The sequence below is a fragment of the Poecilia latipinna genome, unplaced genomic scaffold, assembly GCF_001443285.1.
Source record: "Poecilia latipinna isolate Pla-1442-1.1 unplaced genomic scaffold, P_latipinna-1.0 Scaffold856, whole genome shotgun sequence".
Classification (NCBI taxonomy): Eukaryota; Metazoa; Chordata; class Actinopteri; order Cyprinodontiformes; family Poeciliidae; genus Poecilia; species Poecilia latipinna.
The window spans coordinates 84,746-106,251 of NW_015113472.1; the positions used below are offsets into that span (position 1 = coordinate 84,746).

A 21,506-nucleotide genomic window follows, 5' to 3' on the forward strand; every position below is an offset into this window, starting at 1 on the left:
GAGCAGTTTTTTTTTCAGTCTCAGTTTTTTTTTTGGGTGCATTTTTTTTTTTTTTTTTTTTTTTTGTTGAGTGTTCTTCTTGAAATCAAAGTTTATTGGTCTTTCAGGGAGCAAACACGCAATGCGTTACTTGGAAACGGCCTCGAAACAACAATATTACCGTTCAATAATTTGTGGGACAATTTATCAGCCCGCAAACGTTTGTTACGGTGACAGACCTGCGCCTTGTTAAAGGATCTGCGTCGCACTTTTTAAAAGCTTGTTTTGTTTTTCACATTTCTTAAATCAAAGGTTAATATATGTGATAATATCCTGGTAGATGTCTGAGGGCATCAGTAAAGAATAAAAGGCATTAATGCCTCGAGTAGTTTAACATGGTTTTATGTGCATGTGAAGTGCTGGTCGAATTCTTAAAGAGCATTAGCCTTCAAAACAAAGTATAAAGAGTATTTGGGCGGGATGGTGTGTGTGTGTGTGTGTGTGTGTGTGTGTGTAAGGTACCAGGCATGGTTTTGAGCAGCTTGGCGTTGCACATCTGTCCCTTCCAGATGTCGGTCAGTGTGTACTCCATTCGCTTGGCCCTCCACAGGAAGTTAAACACTCTGAGGTAGTGGCCCATACACTCTCTGGTGAACACCTGATGACCAGAAAGACATATATCTTAGAAGCGAGTTAACGTTTGATCAATAACTGATTTTCAGAGATGGGCGTTACTGTTGCAATGGGTCCATCGACGTGATAATCCAGACTGAAAACGTCCCAGCCCGTATCACCAGGAGACACCTGAAGGCGAAACGTAGACACAGCGCCACCCGTCGGCAAGAATCTAAAAGAAATGTTTGGATTTCTCACGGCGAGAACGCAGCGGCACCTCCAGCAGGCGAACGTCCAGCCTCCTTAGGATCTCCGAGTTGTCAAACTGCGCGTTGGTGGCCCTGACCGCCGTCTCCAAGATGCCGGTCAGGTTGTGCTGGTACAGCGTGGTGGCAGGACGGGCGAGCTCGGGTCTGCCAAGAAACGACACGGTTACAACCCCCACGTCCCCGGCTGGACGCTGGGATGGTTTGATCGTTACGGAAGGCGGGGAAGGTCAGACTTTAGCAGGTCCATGAGGTGCCTGATGAAGTCGCCCTGGCCCAGCAGCAGGTATCTCCTCATGGCCTGCAGGTGCTCCAGCAGCAGGTAGTTGCGGTTCAGGACGTCCAGCAGGTATTTGCTGGTGTCGAAGTACGCCGCGTCGATTTTCTCCTGGAAAGCTCCTTCCAGGTCCGACAGCAGCTCCGCAGCTGCAGGAGAACGGAGACGAGAGTCGGATCCAGGCATCGACGACGCTCCACACCGACGTCTTAACTCAAAACTAGCAATATGCATTTATAAAAGCACTTTTCGTTACACTCAGGTTTAGTTGCAAAACATATTTAAGCAATTTACGTGATTAAAAACGCCAAGAAACAAAAAAAAAAAAACCCGTTAAATTACAAAGACAAGTATCGAAAAGCTGTAATCCAAAGGTGGACTCATCAGATGATGTATGAACTGATAAACAAAACAGAAGGTAGTATCCTTGACTGGATTTCCAGTCAAACGGATCGATGTTTTCTGCGGTACACCTGCGTGTTGCGCAGGAAAAGCTGCAGATCAAACCGAGTCTGGATCAATGAATCCTGGTCTGGCCTTCGCAGCCAGAAGGGCAGAAGGACGAAGCCGGTGAGCGGTAAAAGCATCGATCCCTGCCAGTCCACTAACATTGGTCAATATGACCATCAATACAGAGTGGACACTGATGTCATTAGCATCCCTGACTCCCACAACAACACTGGAGAGTTCAATACTTACAGTGCTGTGAAAAAGTATTTAGTCCCTTTATAACGCATTTTTTCAGGTTTTTTTTTTTTTTTTTCACGCTTATCAAAAATAAATCAAAGGAAAAATATTATTTTAGATATTTGATCAGAAATATTTAAGTTTGAGAGGAGGAAAAAAAAAGGAGCAAGAACAGAAGAAGAAATCTGGACGAAGCGAGAGCGTCACCATCTTTTGGCGTGTCGGCAGGTTTGGACGCCGGGGTGATTTTGCCCGGCGGCGTTCTGTCATGACAAACTTGATGCAGGAAGTTGATGGATTTGCCAATCAGCAGGACCTAAGAATACAAAATACATAAATAAAAGAAGATGACTGGTTCTTGTGGAGATTCTCTGCCGTTTCCATGGCGTTGTGTCTTTCGTCACGGAGGCCTGTGGAGCGTCTACCTTGCGAGCCTGGTCCATGGTGATGAACGAGGGGATCATCGACTTCCTGAGGGAGTATTTGTCGTGCCACAGACGATCCGTCTTCACATTTGGGTCTGATGCCACAAAGAACTACAAGAGGAGAGATTCTTTTGAAGCCTTTGTACACAAAGATTAACTGTATTGTGGTTTAGAAAACATCACCTGCCCACGAGAAAGCCTGTTTTTAAAGAGCATTTTGCAAAATTTAACATGTTTTATGGTATTTCCGTGATAACCAAAGTAAAGTGGTGCATAATGGTGGAGTGAAAAGAAAGCAAAAAGACATTAACTTTTATTTTTTACGAACCAACATCTGAAAGGTGTGGCGTGCTTTTGTGCTTAGCCTCTTTAATAAAATTCAGTGCGACCACATGCTTTGGGAAGTCAACCGATAAGTGAATACTGAGTTGAAAAAATACGTAGTTTGTGACACATTTACTCCGCAAAAACTCAAAATCTTACCAAGTATTTTTTTTATCTAGTATCTATTGCGAATATGTTAAACTAGACAAAAATACTGGGTTTTTTTAAGTCAATTTGCTTATTCTAATATATATTCTTATTAGATTTTTCAACTTACATTTTTATTAGGATTTGATTTAGCTCCACTCACCAGTTCCGATCTAAAAAAAAAATAACTTAAAATATTTTTCTAAAAGTCACAACGCGTTATATTTTTCATGTCTTATCAACCGTTACTGTAGCGACCGTGTGAGGCCTCCCGGGTGATTTTCACTCTGAAAGGTTTAACAATTTAATTTGGGCCGTCTTAAACACACAGCACTAAAATCCATTCCAGCGCAACTGATAACTGTGAATCCATAAATAACCGTGCGACAGAGGCTGGGGGGGGGGGGGGAAAAGGGGACGCATCCATCATGGTGGGCTCCATTACGCCGCTCTCATCAGTTCTCGTTTAAGAGGCGGTCGTTCTCGTTCTGCCCTCTCCAGCTCCACCTAATGCTGCCGTTCGTTGGGGTCAAACATCAGCGCGTTTGAAGGGAACAATGTTCCCGAAACAAGCCATAAACTCTTAACGAGTTTTTTTTTTTTTTTTTCAAAAACGACCTCGTTAAGCGCGGCGTTCAGGAGCGTTTCAGTACACCGATCAGACCCAAAACAGGAAACGACCGCACCTCGTGGTACGTGTCCTCCAGCTCTCCGTCGTATATCCACCTGTAGAGGAAATTGAGAATGGGGTGGGAGACGAGGCTGAGGATGTGCTGGACCAGCGCTCTCATCTGCGGGTCTCCCGTCTTCCCGTAGGCGTGAACCGCGGAGGCCAGCTCTCCTCCCTTGCGACCTGCAGACACGCGTGGATCCGGTCACGTAACGATGAGCGCGCCGCATGAAGCTGCAGGAGGAACCCGACCCACCTTGGCAGTAGTCAACGAGGGCCGCCAGCGTTTTGAGTCGCACTTTGGGGTCGTACATCCAGACCAGGAGCCTCCTCAGCGTCAAGCTGCTCTCTGTGCACATGCTCACACCCTGCTCGTCCTCCACCTGCAACTAAAACCGCACAAACGTCAACGACACGGCGATGTCGGAGACGCTCCACACGCAGTCGGTCTGCGCGTTTACCTGTGAGTGGAGGACGGAGAGAAGCCTGTAGTATTCCTTCAGCTCCTGATGAAGCGACGCGCAGAAGCTCTGCACGGTTCGGCATTAATGGAGGATTAGCAAAGAAGGAGAAACGCAGGAAGGACAAAAACAAACGCAATGCAAACCCAAACACACCTGGCCCACCAGTCCGAAGGCCCGGTCCAGGGTTCTGGCGTCGGTGTACTTCCTGACTTTGTTGTGGAGCCAGCCGAGTTCAGACAGTCTGCTGCTGGTGTCCCTCAGGGACTTGCATAGCACCACCTGGAGAGGCAAAAGCATATCAAGTTGATATCACAGATTTAGCTTCACCCTGTTCAATTTCACTACAGTAATCTTATGGTTTTGCATTTTAAGCACAAAAATGTTTATTTTCTACTTTAAAAAAAATAATTTTTTCCTTTTTTTTTTGCATCATTCAATGTATATCTAATGTGTATAAAAGGCTTAGGGGGTTAAGTGAAAAATCTGTAGGATAGTAATATAACATTACTTATCATTTATCATAACATTTGAGTAAGTAGGTCTGTGTTGCCTTTGCAGTCGATGAGTCTTTTGTTATACATTTACCTCGAGCAGCTGGCATTAATGGAGAGCTAAAAATTACTGCAGCTTCCATCGAGCGGCCAGTAATACCTCAGAATGCCCACTAAGCATCAACAGAACGGTTTCCCAGCAGGAGCGCAGTTCACATTTAATGACGCATTAAATTTTCATCTGCTTAACAAATCCTTTTATCTGGGAAGCTTTGCGCAGAGGTTAAGTAGGAGAAAAACCCCTGTCCAAAATACCTCCGTCCTTGGCTAATTTATTTACGCCTCCTGTGGGAGTGTGTCCTGATGGAGCACATCGACCAGAGGCCTATGTTTAGTCCCACTGAGAGAAAACGGAACCAGTCCCACCCGCAGCCTCCGCATCGACGGCATGACAACAAAAGCGGCAGGAGACAGGGGGGAAACAAAATAAATCAAAAGAAGAGAAAACAAAACAAGAGACGTTGACGATCGACCTGCTGAAGCGCCATCAACAATCATCTGATCCCATCGTCCCACTCTGAATGTCGCGTCCAGATCTCCTGACCAGTTGAGGAATTTCAGCTTCACGACTTTCAAACGCCGGCCTACCTTGCTGTCTATTTTGTAGCCGTTGTCCTGGGCGTTCATCTTGATGAACTTGCCATCTATTCCCTGGAAGACGTAGAGGATGTCCCGCACCAGCGCCGCCTCGTTAACCTCACCTGCAGCTGCAGAAGAAGAAGAAGAAGAAGACGGCGACTGGTCAAAACTGGAGATGCGATTTAAAACAAAAACGTTGAGACAAAATACAAAAAAAAAAAAAAAGAAATTGGTCTGAACAACTTAAGACACGTCTGCTTGAGAATAATATTTTAAATGTTTATTGCCACACAATTATATTTTAAAAACTAAAAGTTCTCACTGCAAAAACTCAGCAGAAAGTAGTTGGAAAGTTACATTTCTGGTGTTGCAACAGAAGTGGGCCAAGCAGAGACCTCCCCAGCACGTGCAGCCCTCTACTTCATGTTGCAGAGACATTTTGGGATTATATTCCTTAGGGATTAGTGACGCCAATGGTTATTTCTGTTTTTCTTTAGTCTGCCTCTGTGAGTTAAATTATTACCACAGTGACATCAATAACTACTTCCAAACAATACTTAATGCTTTAATAAAAAAGAAAACAAATCTTGTTCTTTATTAGTTTTGTGTCTTTGTTCACATGACTCACCGGCTGCATCGCCATCTCTGCGAGGTCGGACCGGTCTGATGGTCGGCACTTGTGGCCCGACTGGTGGCCGGGTTGTGGGCGGAGCCAAGATGGCTGAGGGGAAGGAGCTTATAGGGAGCGCCCAGGCTAACCGTGAGCCTAGCGTCTGAGTAACTGCAGCTGCAGACTGGGAAGGTTGACTGGAACACACAAAAAAGGTTCTGGTTTGTACTGGAAATAATCTGAAGCTTTGTTGGGAATACTTATTGAGTTGGTTGCCAAAAGAAAATGGAAAAATACTCGAATGCGGCAAAGTAGCCATGGGTTTTTTGGTTGAGAAATGTTTATTTTAAGTTATTTTTGAATTTATTATTATTATAAAGAAACCCTGACATAAATCTAACAGAGTTCTCCTATCTAATTTCTTGCGAAACATGAAATAATCTCCTTCCATTTGCAGCACTTTGCACCATTAAGGTGTAGCCATATATTTCAGACTGGAAAACCTTGTTGTCGCTCCTTCCTAATTAAAAAGTGAGCCCAGAGTGTTTACTGGTCACTTTTTGACCGAAGGTCTCCTGAATCATTAATGAGAGCAAATGGAGGTGAAATGGCCTTCAGGTGCCTCATAAACTTGTTATAACATCTCCGGGCTAAGAGGTGAGAGCTAATTGGTTCTCCTTCTATCTCGACTTTTATAGAAACATCAGATTAACAACTGTGTTCTACTGGAAGCCTCTTAGGTGACAACGGGTGAAGCGTGAACATCAAACCTCACCCAGCCAGCAGTGGCGGCGGCGTTGGCGTGGGTCCATTCAGCGTGTAGACCCCTAGACTCGAAATCCCGCTGGTCCCAACGCTTCCAGACAGGCCGGCGCCCCTTTCGCCGTAGCTCAGGGCCAAGCTCTGGGGTCGGGTGCAGTAGAACGGGGTGGAGTGGGCGTCCCTGGGAAGGGCTTGGGCAAAAAGCGCCCCGTAGTTTCCAACCTGAGGGAAGTCAGTTTCAGCCATCTTTAAATTCACTTTCAGCGTCGGATCGTAAAGCTGTGTGGGCGTTCCTCCTACCCTGCTGGAAGGCTTGCGGGGGTCTTCAGACAGGCTGAGCAGCAGGTAGAGAACCGACCAGCGATGCTTCAGAACAGCCTGACAAAGCAGGAAAACATGGATTAATAGAAATGTTTACAGAGGTTAGCTAAAGCTAACAGGAAACACAAACCTGCGTCTGAAGCTTCCTGTGCAGCTCTGAGAACAGAGCAGCATCTGCTTCTCTCCTCTGCCGCAGCACTGCAAAGGCAACGGAAATCAAAAGACAAGTTTCTGCTGCTGCTGCTGCTTTGTTTGTGTTCTTGGACTTTATTCAAATGTCCAATTTAAAATAAATCAGAAATCAGCAACGTCTCATCGTCTCAGTCTCTGAAGTGCCGAGCTGTTTCTGTTTTATCGTCAGAGCAGATCAATGTGTTCCCGCCAACTGTACTTCATCAGCTACTATACAAGTCCACTGGGATTAGCGGCTGTGGCGCAATAAATGTTTTCCAGCGTAAAAAATGAGAACGCCCACATAATGTGGATTTATTATCCGCTCTGCTTTCAGACAATGTCAAAGAATAGCAATACGTAATGATCCGAAGCTGCCATCATGAACAGTCTGAGCTCCACTTACATTCCTTCTTGATCTTCTCCGACACCAGGAACTCGTCTCGTTCAATGGTGGGGGCGTAGTTGCTGCCGATGACTCGCACGGCATACTGGAACTGGTGGGCAACCTCCGCTGCAGAAACACATGATCGGTTAACAAAAGGGCAGCATGTCATCCAAAAAAGTTTTACTTTATATGTTGATGTTTTTATTTGTTTCTCCACACCTGGACACTCCAAAACCCTCATTTAGCTGCTTCTTCTTCTTCCTTTTTTTTTTGTTTTAAAGGTTTGTTTGCACTAGAGGCCTCTATTCATTAGTAGCTGGACAAGAAGTAGGGCAGAAAGAGAAGGGAAAGACGGGCAGTAAATGGACCAGGACAGCTGCATCGAGGACTGTGCCCTCAGCACAGATTTGGTCGGTTCAAGTCAATTCATGACTTAAAAAAGCAAAAGCAGAAGAAATCTGTGAGGGCGAAATTATTTTTTTATGCCATGGTTTAATCATACTTCAAATTGGATTTGGTTTCAGTCCAAATCCAAGATTTGTTTATTAAACATCAACTCTACTAAAATGGAAAGCTTTAATTCATTTGCTGAAAGTGATAAAGAGAGGATAAGGTAAGGCAAGAGAAAACAGCTTCATGGCCATTAATTAGCAAACAGGGTCTTCCTTCAATTTATCCACTTTTTCACATTTTATCCTCAACCTTTTGCATTTGTGCTAAGCAGTGTTTAATACCCTCACACTTATGTGCTGCCTAAGTCAAAGTGTTTAGTTTGTGATTTCTGCATGATAAAATGTAAAAAAGTCAGAGGGTGAATTATTTAAAAGCCACTCTCCACGATGACAGCCTCTGGCGTGGCTGTTTTCTATCCTGCAGGGGCCTGCAGCTAGCAGGGTGCAAGTGCATCCAGAAGCCGCAAACACTTCCAGTTACTCTGCACGATGGCTAAAATGTTCACACACTAACAGAGAGCTGGGATACACTAGAAAACAGTCAATCAAAGCCATAAGGGCAGTAAATTACACGAACATCCGAGGAGCGGGATGTGCAGCATCATGAGCGAGCCCGCTACGTGCCGCCTGTCCAGTCGCAGCTACCAGATAATATCTCCAAATCATAAACATTCATTTTAACATGTTCGTAAATTTTTGATTTTGGAAAAATATATAGACATAAACAAACGCCCATCTTGGTTGATTGCAATCCTCGGCCACTTCAACCGTTTTACGTCGTTAAAACTCAAGAAACCGGCGTGGAAACCCTTTAATTATTCATAAATAATGAGAGATCTGACGTAAAATGTTTACGCCGAAATCCCAAGCCTTCCCCGTCGAATCTCCCGATATATTTGTTGTATGTATGGAGTACAGTTAAAACGCAATACATTTAATTGAAACAAAATGGCAAGTTTTTGAATGGAACTTTGGCTTGGAGCTTCCTTGAAAGATCCAGTGTGGTAATAAGGCGGCCAAGCTAACGTTTACTGACGTACCTTCGCTTTTCCCGGTGATCCTGCAACACAGGCTCTGCAGCAGAACATTGGGTGATTTCTGGTCCAGATTTGCCATCCCGTCCGTGGATACTGTATCTGGCGTTTCCCTAAATAAGAAATACGTTAGATGGATGTCAACTAACTGCAGCCTCCCTGTTTTAGCAACGCCATCTTGACAATGCAGGTCAAGCTAGCATGGCACAGGAAGTATGTGACCGAGTTCCTTTCAAAATAACAGCACTGATGCTTAACAATGATTAATAAACAAGCTCAAGAGGCTAACATGAATCATTTATAATTGCAGTTCTAAAAACATCATAAAAATTATATAAAAAAACGCAAAATAATTTCAATACTAAATACTTAGTAAAATGTAACCAATTAATAATAAATTAGATTAAATGATATTAAAAATAACTTAAATATTGATTGTATCACATTATTAAATATTAAGTTACTTTTCAAAGTTGCAAACTTGCTATATGTGCAGAACCACCGAAGTGAAACTCTAACTTACATAAAACAAAGACAAACACAAAAAGTGAAAACATAACATCTCAAAATTATATATATGAAGAATTAATAAAAAATGACTAGATGTTTAAACAAGTCAACAAAAGTAACACAGACACTGAAAAATAAAATAGAAGCTAATAAAATATAATACTAAATTAAAACAATACCTGCAATCATTTTTAAAGTAGTTCTGTCATTTAAAAAATATATAGATTTTCTGATATATTTTTAATTTAGAGCAGGACTGAAACGTTTGAAAATAAAACAGCATAAACTTCCCCAAATAATGACACGTTTTGTTTAATATTTGTTTTTTTTAATCAAATTTCTTGTTGACAGAATTTATTTTGAAGGACAAAAACAAGAAGTAGTTGCTGTTATCTTATCTAACTTTACACTAATGATTCATATGAACCCGCCGAAAGCGTCTCCAGGAAACAGACAACGGACATTTTAATGAAAATATTTCCCCCTTGAAACAAAGTAGTGCGGGCTGTGGTTCCGATTTGATCTCAGGCATTTATTTTACAAAATACATTCATTGCAATTTGTTTGGCATATTCCACCTAAAGATACTTAAATAACTGATATTATGAATAATTAAAGTAAAATAAATACAGTCAACATCACAACATCTTAGTGATGTAAGCAGGATTATAGTTGCTAACTGAATGTTTTGATCAAACAATTTTATCCTTTTACTTTTTGCAAATTAATTGTACATAGCATATCACACCAGTAGAAACTGTAGTAGAAATATATGTTGAAAGAAGACCAACAAAGTCGAACAGTGATCATCATCCTGAATTTACCATCCTCACTGTAAATCAATGTCCACTTGTTCTGAATGAGATAGAATTTCATTGGAAAGTTGGTTTATTTCAATTATTCTAATTTAAATTAAACTTGTTTGTAATTATATAGATCAACAAATAGGGTGATATAGTTAAAGCATTTGTTTCTTTTAATTTAAAAACTCTGACATGTTGCTTGTCATAAAATTGTACTAGCAAGCCCCCAATGTTTGCATATTACTGGGAAGCTATAGTGGAAGGAAAAAGTGTCCAACAGAAATAACTACAGTTTTGAGAAAATTATAATGCAAATCCCGTCTTAAAGTTAGAAGAACATTCGGTAATGTGGGGACTGGGGCTCAAAAGTTTTTTAAGAGTCACCTATCAGTGCTGATTTGATTTTCCAGTCAAACTTGCTGTCTGCACATTTAATCTTCATATTATAAAAGACTTGCGTAAAAAGAATTGCCATGGCCGTATATTAATATTCAAATATATACAGATTGATTGCGATGCACCTGTAGGTGGACAGTCCGGCCCGCCCCCACTAATCGATAACCAATAAATAACTAAAACAACTAATCAATTACACAGCGAAATCACTAGAGCGCGCATGCGTCCCACCTCCGACCAGAGGCACCACCTGGCCTCTCGTGACGTACATGAAAGCAAATCTGCTTTGGCCACTGCGCGAGACAAGAAGATTATCAGTACACGCGCTCAGGTGGAGGGGAGCACAAGAAAAAACCTCAAGGGGGCCTAAGCACACTTTTTCTGGATGAAGTGCGGTGAAAGTGCCGTAGAAGACGCCCACTGTGCGCTTCCTTCTTGTGGGCTTCGAAGGTGAGAACTGGTCTCCTGTGTCGGGAGCTGCATTCTTGGGACCAAACCCACTCCACTTTAGGAAGAAGACTCGGCTGAGAAAAAAAAGTCATGGACAGAAGAAGAAAAATAAAGAGGAAGCCAGCGGCTGTGGGGAAATAGAAACACAGAAACAGAAGAACGGAGAAGTGTTGGCAGAGGAAAAACGAGCAGGATGGGGATGGATTTCAGTACTCTTCGGACTCTCATCAGCCGATATGTAAGTTTTTCTTTATCCTACACCGCCTTTTTCGCCTCCGTCTTCTCCGTCGACCCAACCGATGTGAAAACATGTAAACTATATCACTCGGCTGGTTTCAAATTCAGCAGAAACGGCTACTCGTGGATAAAGTTGCACTCAAGCGAGGGAGTGTAAACACGCGCTCCGACTCATTAAACCGTGTCAGCCCAGCTGTTTTGAACAGAGTGCTACGAATTTGTAGCTGCGGTGAAAATAAACCAGTAAACAAAAACAAAACCGTAGATTAGAGACAAAGCTGTTGATGCACCGATCAATCAGGACGGGATCGGAAGCGGCCAATTTTTCCGTGATCGTCCAAAATTCAAAAACTGAAAAATCTGGTTTTGATTTCTTCTGTTCAATAAGTGCACTTAAATCCTGTTTTTGGTCTTTTTATCCAGCAACCTAGCGCATGAACTTTGATGCACAAAAAATAAAATCAAAATACTAAAGTGAATGTTTGTTCTGTTAGATTTTAAACTCGTCTAAAAATGCAGTTTTTGAAAGAGTGCCAGAAGAAAGCTGCTCAAAGGTACAATCAGATTGTATCTATTTGTTAGACTATAGTTTGTTTCAGTAATTCACATTTCATCAAAGAACCTGGAGAATAGTTTTCTCTGTCTGCCACAGTGACCAGGGGGAAAAAATCAATGCATTTTGAATATTAAACAATCCAGTTCCATATTCTTGTTGCATTGTTGCATTTATTTTTTTTGCTATTGAACAGATATATATATATATATATATTTTTTTTTTTATATATAACGGCATGTTTTCTGTAACTGTAATGAGGACACGTTGGAAGATAAAGCTTAGGGTTTGTGCACTTGAGCACTATTTTGTTTGTGGTTGAACAACTGAAAGGTGGAGTCCACGGCTCTCAGGTGTTCGTGTCAGGGCATGCAGGAGCTGCAGGCCGACGGTTGTTATGACCCCCTCCCAGTAGAGCGAGTGTACAAATGGAGTAGTCGCATGAATTATGTAATCCACTTGTTTCCTTCCTACCAGTGAAATCAATGGGCAGCAGTGGTTGCAGCCGGCCTGCATGGATGGATGCAGGTTGCATTAGGCTCCAGTAATGCCTCTGACAGTAATCCAGAAAGAGCGAGCTCTACTGAAACGTAGAGCCGCGCAGGTCTCCGTGCTCACCCGAGGCTTAGACACTGCCTCCCAACTGTTGCAGCTAGCTGATTAAATGAAATCCCTGCTGTGTGCAGATTGAAATGGAGCCAGACGCATGCAAAGTGGGGGTAGCAACTGATAGGATGTGGGATGCTGATTAGCTGTGTTGCTGTAATCGGTTCGAGCAAAGAGGCTAGGGTGAAATAAAAGAGATTGCGCTGTTCAGGATAAAAGAAAAAAAATAAAAAATCCTGAACGCCATTCCATTAGTCAGTACTTTCATGAGTCACCAGTCGACTGGTGGTGTGATGAGGGCTCTTCTTGTTGTGTCTCATTGTAGCCATGTTTTTCTAATTGCTATATAAAACTTGCAGTCAAACTGGGCGAGGGCCAATGTGAGATTCTCACAGGATGATAAACAGTCTGGAGTTTGACTTGGATGTTTCCCACATCTGGAGAAGTAAAAAGTAATAAAACACAGTGTCTTCACATTATTAAAACGTTTTAAATTCATTAAAATAAAAGCAGGATGACCTTTAATATGCCTCTTATTGCATTTTGTGACTCGAGTCGGTTAAGGTCACCGGTAACTAGCTGCTAACATACTCTTCCTAGCTAGCTAGCGTTTTTGCGAGCTAGCAATGAATCGTGACATTCATTGCTAGCATTGAGTGGTTTTAAATTCCATTTGTAATGGTCCTACAAAGTCTTGAGTTTGAGTTGGTGAAACCCTGTAAATTATAAACACCTTGAAGACATCCTTGTGTGGACGCGTTGAGTCTTGCGCAGCCACAGAGAGCAGGTGTGACTGATTTTCAGTGAAGATAAAACACGTCATTTCACAATAGAGGCGCAATAAACTGAAGCGAATGAGACGCATAATGCAAAAGAAAACACCCTGTTGAACTTTCAGTGTTAAAATTTAACCTAAGATGCATATGACCATCAAGCCTTTAAAAAATAAAAAAAAAGCTTTAAAAAAAGTTCAGAACCTCAGTCTGACAGAGTGGATTATGAAAAATGATGAAACAATGATGTCCATTTGTTACTTTTTTATTTTTTAGATCATATTTATAGAATTAAGAGCATAAGACGATCCAAACCCACTGGTTATCATCTATGCAGTTCCTCAGCGCTGTCTTCACATGCTCCTAAAAGCCTCGTCTGATGCCGCCATCTCCGATTAGTTTAACAGCAGTGGGTGTTATGCAAGCCGATAGCTCACTTTAAAAGTGTGACATGCCAAGTTTGCAAAGTTTCGTGGTTGTCTCCTGCGTTCAGGCTGACGGAGAACTAAATGCGTTCACTGTAGCATGCAGAGCCTCTGCACTTATCCAGCCGCAGCACGAAGCTGCGCTTGTTCAATTCTCATGTCATTTTTTTTTTAGACTGAAAGTTTTCAGAGTGATTTATATTTTTTCCCCTCTTTTATTCAAGTCGTTCATCCATTTTGCATGTCGTCTTCAGCGGAAATTGATGCAGCACTTTGAATAATCTTAAAGATCAGGGGAATTGCATGTTTCTAAAAGCTTAAATAATGTTACATGTAGTTGAAGTAATGGGACATTCGTAGCTGTATATGTCCCATTTAAATGCTCAACCAGAGAAACCCAATTTGGTTACAAAATGTACAGTAGCAACAAAGGAATTTAATTGTTCTACACTTTTTTTTTCTCTACCACACATTTTCCTTCCACTTAACTTTCCTTTGACATTCTTGTGTACAGCAGCTGCTTTAGCACTGATCTTTTGTGGCGTACTCTCCATGTCAATGACTCCAACACACTTTATAAAGGAATCGGTGGTTTCTACGTCTCTCAGCTTCAGGGGTTACAGAACGCACTGAAGTTCGACCACGTTTTCTCCCTTCCTGTCTCTGTGTGTATATTAGGATTAATTTTATTTGTTTTTAGTGCTTCATGGCTTTGCCCCGCCCTTCCTGTCCGAGCTGCTGCATCCCTCCACTCCCTCAGGTCAGCTGATCAGCAGCTCCTGATCACGAAGCGTGAGCTCAGAGGAGACCGCGCTTTTGCTCCTTGGACATCAGACAGGCCTCTTCTTCTTCTTTATCTTCTTCTTCATCTTCTCTCTGACCTTTGACATCATCTGAAATGTTAACTTTTAAATTGTTTAGCTTTGTAGCTGCTTTGTTTTATTATTTTAATTTTTTTAGGTACTTTTCACTAAAATTTTAGTTTATTACGTAGCGACATATTTACACCATTCGGTCTTTATTTTTTTTTTACATATTGCTTGGTAAAGGATTAAAATCCTTAAGTTTTTTTAATTTGGAGTTTTGACTTGAGATGTTTTTCAATACCAGTTTTCTATGATGTTTCTCCTGCCAGTTCCTGTTTTCCCTCCTTTTTTAATGGATTGTAATCCAAAAAAAAAGAAAAAAAAGCGGAATAGTTATTAATATTTAGTAGCTCTGGATCCAAAAGAAAAATCAATTCATACACTGCAAAAACACAAAGCCTTCCCAAGTAATATTAGTCTCGTTTCTGGTGTAAATATCTTGGTGCACTTAAAATAAGACAAAACTAACTTACAAGTAACTTTTCAGCAAAATATAAGTGCTTGTTTTAAGTCAATAATTTCTTAATATTGATAAAGTACTAGCTCCATTATAAATTAGCTTACTCCTATATCTGGTTTCGAGTTGGAGCCAGCGTTAATGTTCCGCCATGTTGAGAAACTGAACCTCTCAATCATCAGCATATCAGTGCCAAGTTCAACAGGCTGCACGGAAATTGCTTTTAGTACACAGAAAGTATAAAAGAACTAGTGTAAAGCAAGGTGTACACATGTAAGTCGTCTCTAACCCAACAGTAATTTATTTGCATTAGAGCTGCAATGATTTTCTGATTAATTCTGGCAAAAAGTGCTTGGACATTTATTTCCATCTGTTCTCTTGGCTGCAGTTTCACCGTTGCCTGAATAAACACGAATGATTGCCTGGGATGTCGCATGAAGAGACCAATGGCCGTGACTGTGCAGGTTTAGTTCATGCGGTGGACATAAAACGACTGACTTGTTAAAATCCCAGGGTTTCCAAAAACATTTTCCACCGTTAATGTGGCATTAAACCTGCTCAGGTCTTTTAAAATCAAACTGTGATTGTGTAGGGGAAAATTAGAAATATAAAAAGTTAAATAGACCATGATAATCAAGTTGAGAGTCCCAAATATAATGCGAGAAAATGTCCTCTGATGTGAATCTGGAGTTTTTTTTGCTGCCAAAACAGGAAAGTGGAACTTGGTGTTGGTAGCATCATGGTTTGAGTTTCAAACTTGGGTTCTGTGTTTCAAATACTAGGTAACCACTAGTTTTATCGGCCCTCGCAACAGCGAGTCAGAGCTTACACTAGCTTCACCAGAACAAGATTAAAGTTCTGGATTGGCCCAGCCAGAGTCCAGACCTGAATCCAATTAAAAATCGGTGGGGTGATCTGAAGAGGCCTGTGCTCAGGACAAGCTCACCATCTGACAGATCTGGACACTCCTTTACCAAATGATTGATCATCAATTTTGGGTATTAACTTAAAACAAGTTCTTGTATCTTGCTGAAATGTTGCATGTAAGTTAGTTTTGTCTGATTATTTGCACTAGAAATTAGACAAAAATACTTGGTAAGATTTTTTTTTTTTTTTTTTTTGCAGTGTGCATCCCAAACAAGCATCAGGTCATCTGAGCGACTTTTCAAATAAATTAATGAACTCAAACAGGATTTCTCTTCCCTCTGGCTTCCTGCCTTCAACTCGTGGATTAAAGGGTTACTGGTGGGCAGTAGGTCCTCATCCACTTAATCCAGTTTCCAACACTTCTTTGAGGTCCGTTTCTTCTGCTCTACTTTGTTTTGTAATTGTTACTTTGGCTAGCGCCTAGAGTTAAGCTAATCGGCACACATGTGAGGCATAATGAAATGCTTTAGGGAGGAGAAAAATAGTAGCATGAGGCGATATTACTGGGAGTGAAGTAGTTGTTGCTGGAAAGCAGGGAGGTGGAATAGTATTTAGGTGACGCAGAGGGCAGAGGATCGCATGAATTCCTTGGCTCTGTCTCATTTTCAATAATTCATGGGTGGACTGGTGCACAATGCAGACGGATGTTTGCGCAGCTTGTTATTGAGTCATGTATAATGGTACAGCTCAATGTAGCATTCAGGAAACACCGGGGGTTGCTTGAGGGGATCCCAGAGAAGGACAAGAAGGTTGTAATTGACATGTACTGTTCTTGTGCTTCTGTTGTAAATATGGAAAGACTTTATTTGTGTTCAACTGGCCGCTAACTGGAGTCCTGAGCATTGCCTTATAGAAAAAGAAGATCCGATTTCCAGGAATTCCTTTTTAACCAGTTTTAGGGTGAGCTTTTTGCAAATTTGACATATACTTGTTGTACACTTAGAGTAAAAATACAATTATTTTCCTTTTTACTTTTTTGCTAAAGTTGATATACATTAAACCAAAACATCTAAGCATGTGCCAAGGCTGCTCAAACTCTCCTGAAGAGGATTATGAAACAAGATAGACTTAAGGTCTTGATAGCTTTGCCAACGTTGGACTTCTGCTACTTTGAAGGGCAGCCATGTATCTGAGGCCTTTTAAAGTGGCTTTTAAGTCACGCTTCATGTATGCCAGCATCAGCAGATTTCCTCTCAGCCTCATGCTAATCATTAAACACCTGCTTATCCATTCTGTCTACAATCCACAAAGTGCAGTGAAGTTGGCCTCTTTGCCTAAAGGATTTATAGACTCTCACTAAGCCATTGGGGTCCTGGGATTGTTTCACTGCCTGACTGGTTTTTGCTCGCCTCCCACATGAGCTCATGGGAAAAAACTTGACTTGTTGAGGCTCATTAATATTTTACAATCTGCGAGATGACCAAAATATATTAAATATCACTTGGTTATAACTTAATAAAGAGAGATACAGTGCTTTGCTGTTGGATTTAAGGATAATTTCTCACTTTTCAGCTACTTTAGCTTCATAAGAAGTTCTACATTATTCAACTAACCTGCAAACATGAAGTATCATACACATATTAATTTACATATTTTCATTTTTTAACAAAACATCAAGAAACTACAGCTTTTAAAGTAAAGTACTTTCACCTGAGTTGCTTGTGTATTTGTGATTAGGCACTGCTAGCTAAAAAGTTAGTTGTGCTAACTCCATGGCACTGATGATAAACATTAGTTCTGCTAACACTAAAGTGATACACCTGCATGGTATTTAGCAAGGCCTAATGCTAAATGCTGAATTAACTTCTGTTATTACAAACTATATTGCCCTCAACAGGGTCAAATTAGTGACTGCACACCAACCTGCACTTGCGCTTCAGAAAGTGATTCTTTGGAACATTTAAACAGTTTGACTGGAAACTGTAGCTCATGAACAGCCCCATTAAAGGCTGGTGTTGGAGTCTGTAACAGTGTATTACAGCCCACTAGACAAAAGAGACAGATGATGGATAGCCCTGAGTTAATGGTGCATAAAGGCCTCTATCTGAAGAGAGAGACCAGTAGAATAAATGGAGGTGGAGAGGGAAATGTTTTTGAACTTGGCTCATCATTTTAGCATTGCTCCTGGTACGTAGGAAAAGTGCTGATGGATGCACGTATGCATTAATGTTCACAGTATAAGGAAATGATGGCAAGTACGCCGTTTCCAAATCTTGATGATGCAGAAGACGTTTACCTCCTTGCTGCTGCTTCTGTTATCCCTGGCCTCTGATTGGTTTGATTGTGGCATTAGCAAATGAACATTAGACGGGATTACGCATTATTTTGTTACAGTAACTCTGGCATTTGTTTGCGTTTCCTTCCAAAAGCCCTGCTCTGAAGCTCAAGCTGAACATCATTGGTAATGTGTTTAATACAGGGCAGCAAAGTGCATGCGCTAGGAATAGGAGGTATTGCATTGAACTATCAGAGTACTCAAGTGGATTCCCCTAAACATTGATTATTCCGTAACATTATCAATGCACTTTGGCAGCCACCATGATATATAGACGACTGTGATCTTCACTAACGCTGTTTGGCTTTCAGTCCTGCAGAAAACTGAGGCACACAGGGAGAAATTACACAGAATGGATTTCAAATTAATGCGGTTTTGTCTGACGAAACTGAAGAAACTGTTAGTCTGCTTTGATCCATTACATTAAACAATTATAATATACATACACTATACAATAACCAGCCTCATCTTCTTGTAAGATGTAATTTATGTATCATTTTTCAAGGCACAGATAATAAAGTTCTGTACAAAAAAGGGAAAATCTTCAAAAGAAAAAGCTCCCAGAGACATGACGTAAGTAATGGGACCAAACTCGCATAAACATTTATCTTTTAGTGCTGCATTACTCAAAGGCCCAAATCACAAACCAAATAATTTTTGGTGCCACGTGTAGCATTTTAGCATAAATAAATAATCACCACATGAATATTTGAGCATGATTGCCTCAGACGGAAGAGGCCGCCACTAAATTTGCAACCTAGTGGTTGGTTGTTTTCTCTTTTTTTTTTTTTCCCTGTTTTCACTCCTCATGTACCCAAACTGAGCTTCAGCACTAAGGGAGGCAGGATTGGCAATCAAGTGAAATCCATTAAAACCATAGTAGCTCAATTTTAATGTAGTCTGCCACCTGCCATATTTATTGAACTGTTTGACATGAGGCTTTTTTTAATTTTTATTTTTTAAGAAGCTAAACTTCTACTGCTGTAACTTTTCTCTCGTGCCTCAAGTTGTCGTATTGATCTGTGTACAGTAAGTGGCATCAGCGTCTCGAAAAGCTGACCATAGACTGCTGGTGCACTCAGAAGACTGGACCACTTCCAGTTTTGTTTGCTGTTTTGTAGAGGACAAAATTAGCTGTGCAAGTTTTTACTTTTTTGTTTTGTTTTTTTTTTTTTTTTTAACTAACACATACTTCTGGCTTCAATAACTTGCATTTATTTTAGCTTGTGTTAAACTGTCTCCTTCTGATTTTTAAACATCTGGGCTACATTTCTAAAGCAGTGTTTCCCGACCCTGGTCCTCAAGGCACACTGCCCTGCATGTTTTAGATGTTTCCCTGCTTTAACGCACCCCATTTAAATGATTGCAGTTCAGAAAAAAGCTTGTTAATCAGCCATCAATTGAAATCATGTGTGTTGAAGCAGGGAAATGCCTAAAACACGTAGGACAGTGTGCCTTGAGGACCAGGGTTGAAAAACACTGTTCTAAAGGATCAGGGTACTTTCATGACTTTAGCACGAAACTTAATTTGCTGTAAAACTTTTATTTTAAATGAAAAATCAACCCAACTAGTCCAAAAAAACAACATAAACAATCTAACATTAATTCTTACTTTTACAACTAGTTTGTTGTCTTGGATTGGTTGGAAAACTAAGATACGATGTTTTTCCAGTGAAGGAACACGCCATGCATGGCTCCATCAGATTAAGAAGACTCACTGTTTGCTGTTTTTAGTCATAGTAAAAGTTGTTTTAAAAGGTGTGAGAAGTTATTCAATAGGAAGTTGTGCTTTCTGTGTTGAGACATGTTTGCAGCTCATCCAGGCTGCAAGAGATTTGTGACACTTTGTTTTATCCTCTTGAAACTTCAATAACAGTCTGGTGTGTCCCGTGACGGACAGATGCTTTAATTTCGTCTTTTATTTTAAGAATAATAAAATGTGGTGTGACATGTCTACTGCTCCTGATGGAAACGATTAGCTGGTCACTCCGTATATAACTTTATAAGTAGTCATGCTATGAATATTAGTTGCAGTTTTTGTATCTGTATTTTATTTAAATGAAACCAAGAAAATGCAGAGAGGCGACATTTATCAAGCTGTAAGTATAATGGTGACTTTTAGTGACAGCATTGTTGCATGTTTCCACTAATCTAAGCTGTAATTTTCAGGAATCTATCCCCATAGTACCTTCTCCATGTCAGGTGACCAGTCTCATGATAACCACATTATGCTATTAGGTTCTCCCTCAACCCTTTAATCTGTGTTTTTTCTTTCTTTCTTTCCCATGGAGATTTTATTCTCACAATGTGAAGAAATCTCAGTACAAGTTCATTATATATTATGCTGCTAGAACATAGCACAGCCATTTATATATTTAAAGAGTTAAAAAGAGATCAACAAAATGGACAGAATGTTTAAACATGCTAGAAAGGGTTAAGAGTAAAAAAAGAAATATAAAAAACCCCCCACAGTTCTGGTGTCTGTACACCAAGTGAGCAGAAACTGTTAATCTGATGTCCTCTGAGCAAACTGATGGTCGTATTTTTCTCCTTTCCCACCGCCTCCTTCTCTCAAACAATGAGAGTGAATGTATCTGTCTCTTTCTCTGCGACGTGAAAGGGCAGCAGGATTCATGGGGACAGGAGCAGAGAGCAGTGAGGAGAAACCGGACCCGACCAGAACCTAACTGGAGACAAATACATTTAACGCAAAGCCCCGAACTGGTGGCAAGATTTAAAAAAAAAAAAAAAAAATTAAAATTAAAACATTTGGTTGGAACAATTGTTTTTGTAATTTCAGAGGATAAGTGTCGGCACTATATTCAGTTTAGCACTATTCTAAACAAATAAACAGCTTGACATTTACCAATTTAAATTCTCAAACTGGTAGGTGTTACGACCCGGCTCGGCCAGGGGAAAGGGAAGTAACATTAAAGAAACCTAGGTGGTAAGGTTTAACAGTTTAGAGGTTTTATTGTTTGGGTTCAACAAAAATAAAGGGGGTAAAATTAATAGTCAAAATGTAGAGGCTAACAAAAGGGTACTAAACAAAACAAAACCCCAAAACAATGAGTTGTAAATCAAAGAACTTAACCAAACAAAAATAGACTTTCAGAACAGGGTACACAAAACAAACTACAAATCTCTAACAGAGAATCAAAGATCCCACACAGGGACAAAGTGAGTGACACAATCTATCCAAGCTAACAAAGGTTGTCAGAGCTAACAAAGGTTATCAGAGCTATCAAAACAAGTTTACAGCAGTCAAACACCTAACAAAGTGGCAAGCTGTCTAAACAAAGAAACAGCCGCGCCTTCTCCCAGGATGTCCTTGGTTCTTAAAGGGAGGCCTCAACAGTGATTGGTGGAGCCGGCAATTGATGACCCAATCACGGTAGGCCTCAGGATGTGGCACAGGACAAGCAGGGCAGCACCCACTTCCAGGTGGAGTCAATCTGATTAGCCACTGAAAAACAACAAACACAGAAAAGGCCACTGGCCGTAAC

General features: G+C 40.9%; 2 protein-coding genes across 13 annotated transcripts in view; one reads left to right on the forward strand and one right to left on the reverse strand.

The window, feature by feature from the left end:
• tubgcp3 (tubulin gamma complex component 3) overlaps window positions 1-8,939 on the reverse strand; it is a 19,612-nt gene extending 10,673 nt beyond the window's left edge. Inside the window, exons 1-17 of one of the 4 annotated variants that reach the window (XM_015048014.1) lie at window positions 8,729-8,939; window positions 7,255-7,362; window positions 6,808-6,875; window positions 6,657-6,734; window positions 6,370-6,578; window positions 5,613-5,791; window positions 4,994-5,106; window positions 4,008-4,133; window positions 3,852-3,920; window positions 3,647-3,779; window positions 3,407-3,573; window positions 2,250-2,360; window positions 2,032-2,140; window positions 1,097-1,286; window positions 872-1,007; window positions 715-783; window positions 502-637 (exon numbers count right to left, since the gene is read on the reverse strand). In XM_015048014.1, the coding sequence (XP_014903500.1) occupies window positions 502-637; window positions 715-783; window positions 872-1,007; window positions 1,097-1,286; window positions 2,032-2,140; window positions 2,250-2,360; window positions 3,407-3,573; window positions 3,647-3,779; window positions 3,852-3,920; window positions 4,008-4,133; window positions 4,994-5,106; window positions 5,613-5,791; window positions 6,370-6,578; window positions 6,657-6,734; window positions 6,808-6,875; window positions 7,255-7,362; window positions 8,729-8,804 (2,077 nt within the window). In that variant the 5' untranslated portion in view covers window positions 8,805-8,939. Of the gene's footprint in view, window positions 1-501; window positions 638-714; window positions 784-871; window positions 1,008-1,096; window positions 1,287-2,031; window positions 2,141-2,249; window positions 2,361-3,406; window positions 3,574-3,646; window positions 3,780-3,851; window positions 3,921-4,007; window positions 4,134-4,993; window positions 5,113-5,612; window positions 5,792-6,369; window positions 6,579-6,656; window positions 6,735-6,807; window positions 6,876-7,254; window positions 7,363-8,728 lie in introns of all 4 variants that reach the window. The other 3 variants (XM_015048013.1, XM_015048017.1, XM_015048016.1) reach the window with 3 other exon arrangements.
• A 1,698-nt stretch (window positions 8,940-10,637) lies between these two features.
• atp11a (ATPase phospholipid transporting 11A) overlaps window positions 10,638-21,506 on the forward strand; it is a 39,004-nt gene continuing 28,135 nt past the window's right edge. For all 9 annotated transcript variants that reach the window (XM_015048021.1, XM_015048018.1, XM_015048020.1 and 6 more), the window contains exon 1: window positions 10,638-11,119. In XM_015048021.1, the coding sequence (XP_014903507.1) occupies window positions 11,075-11,119 (45 nt within the window). In that variant the 5' untranslated portion in view covers window positions 10,638-11,074. The remainder of the gene's footprint in view (window positions 11,120-21,506) is intronic.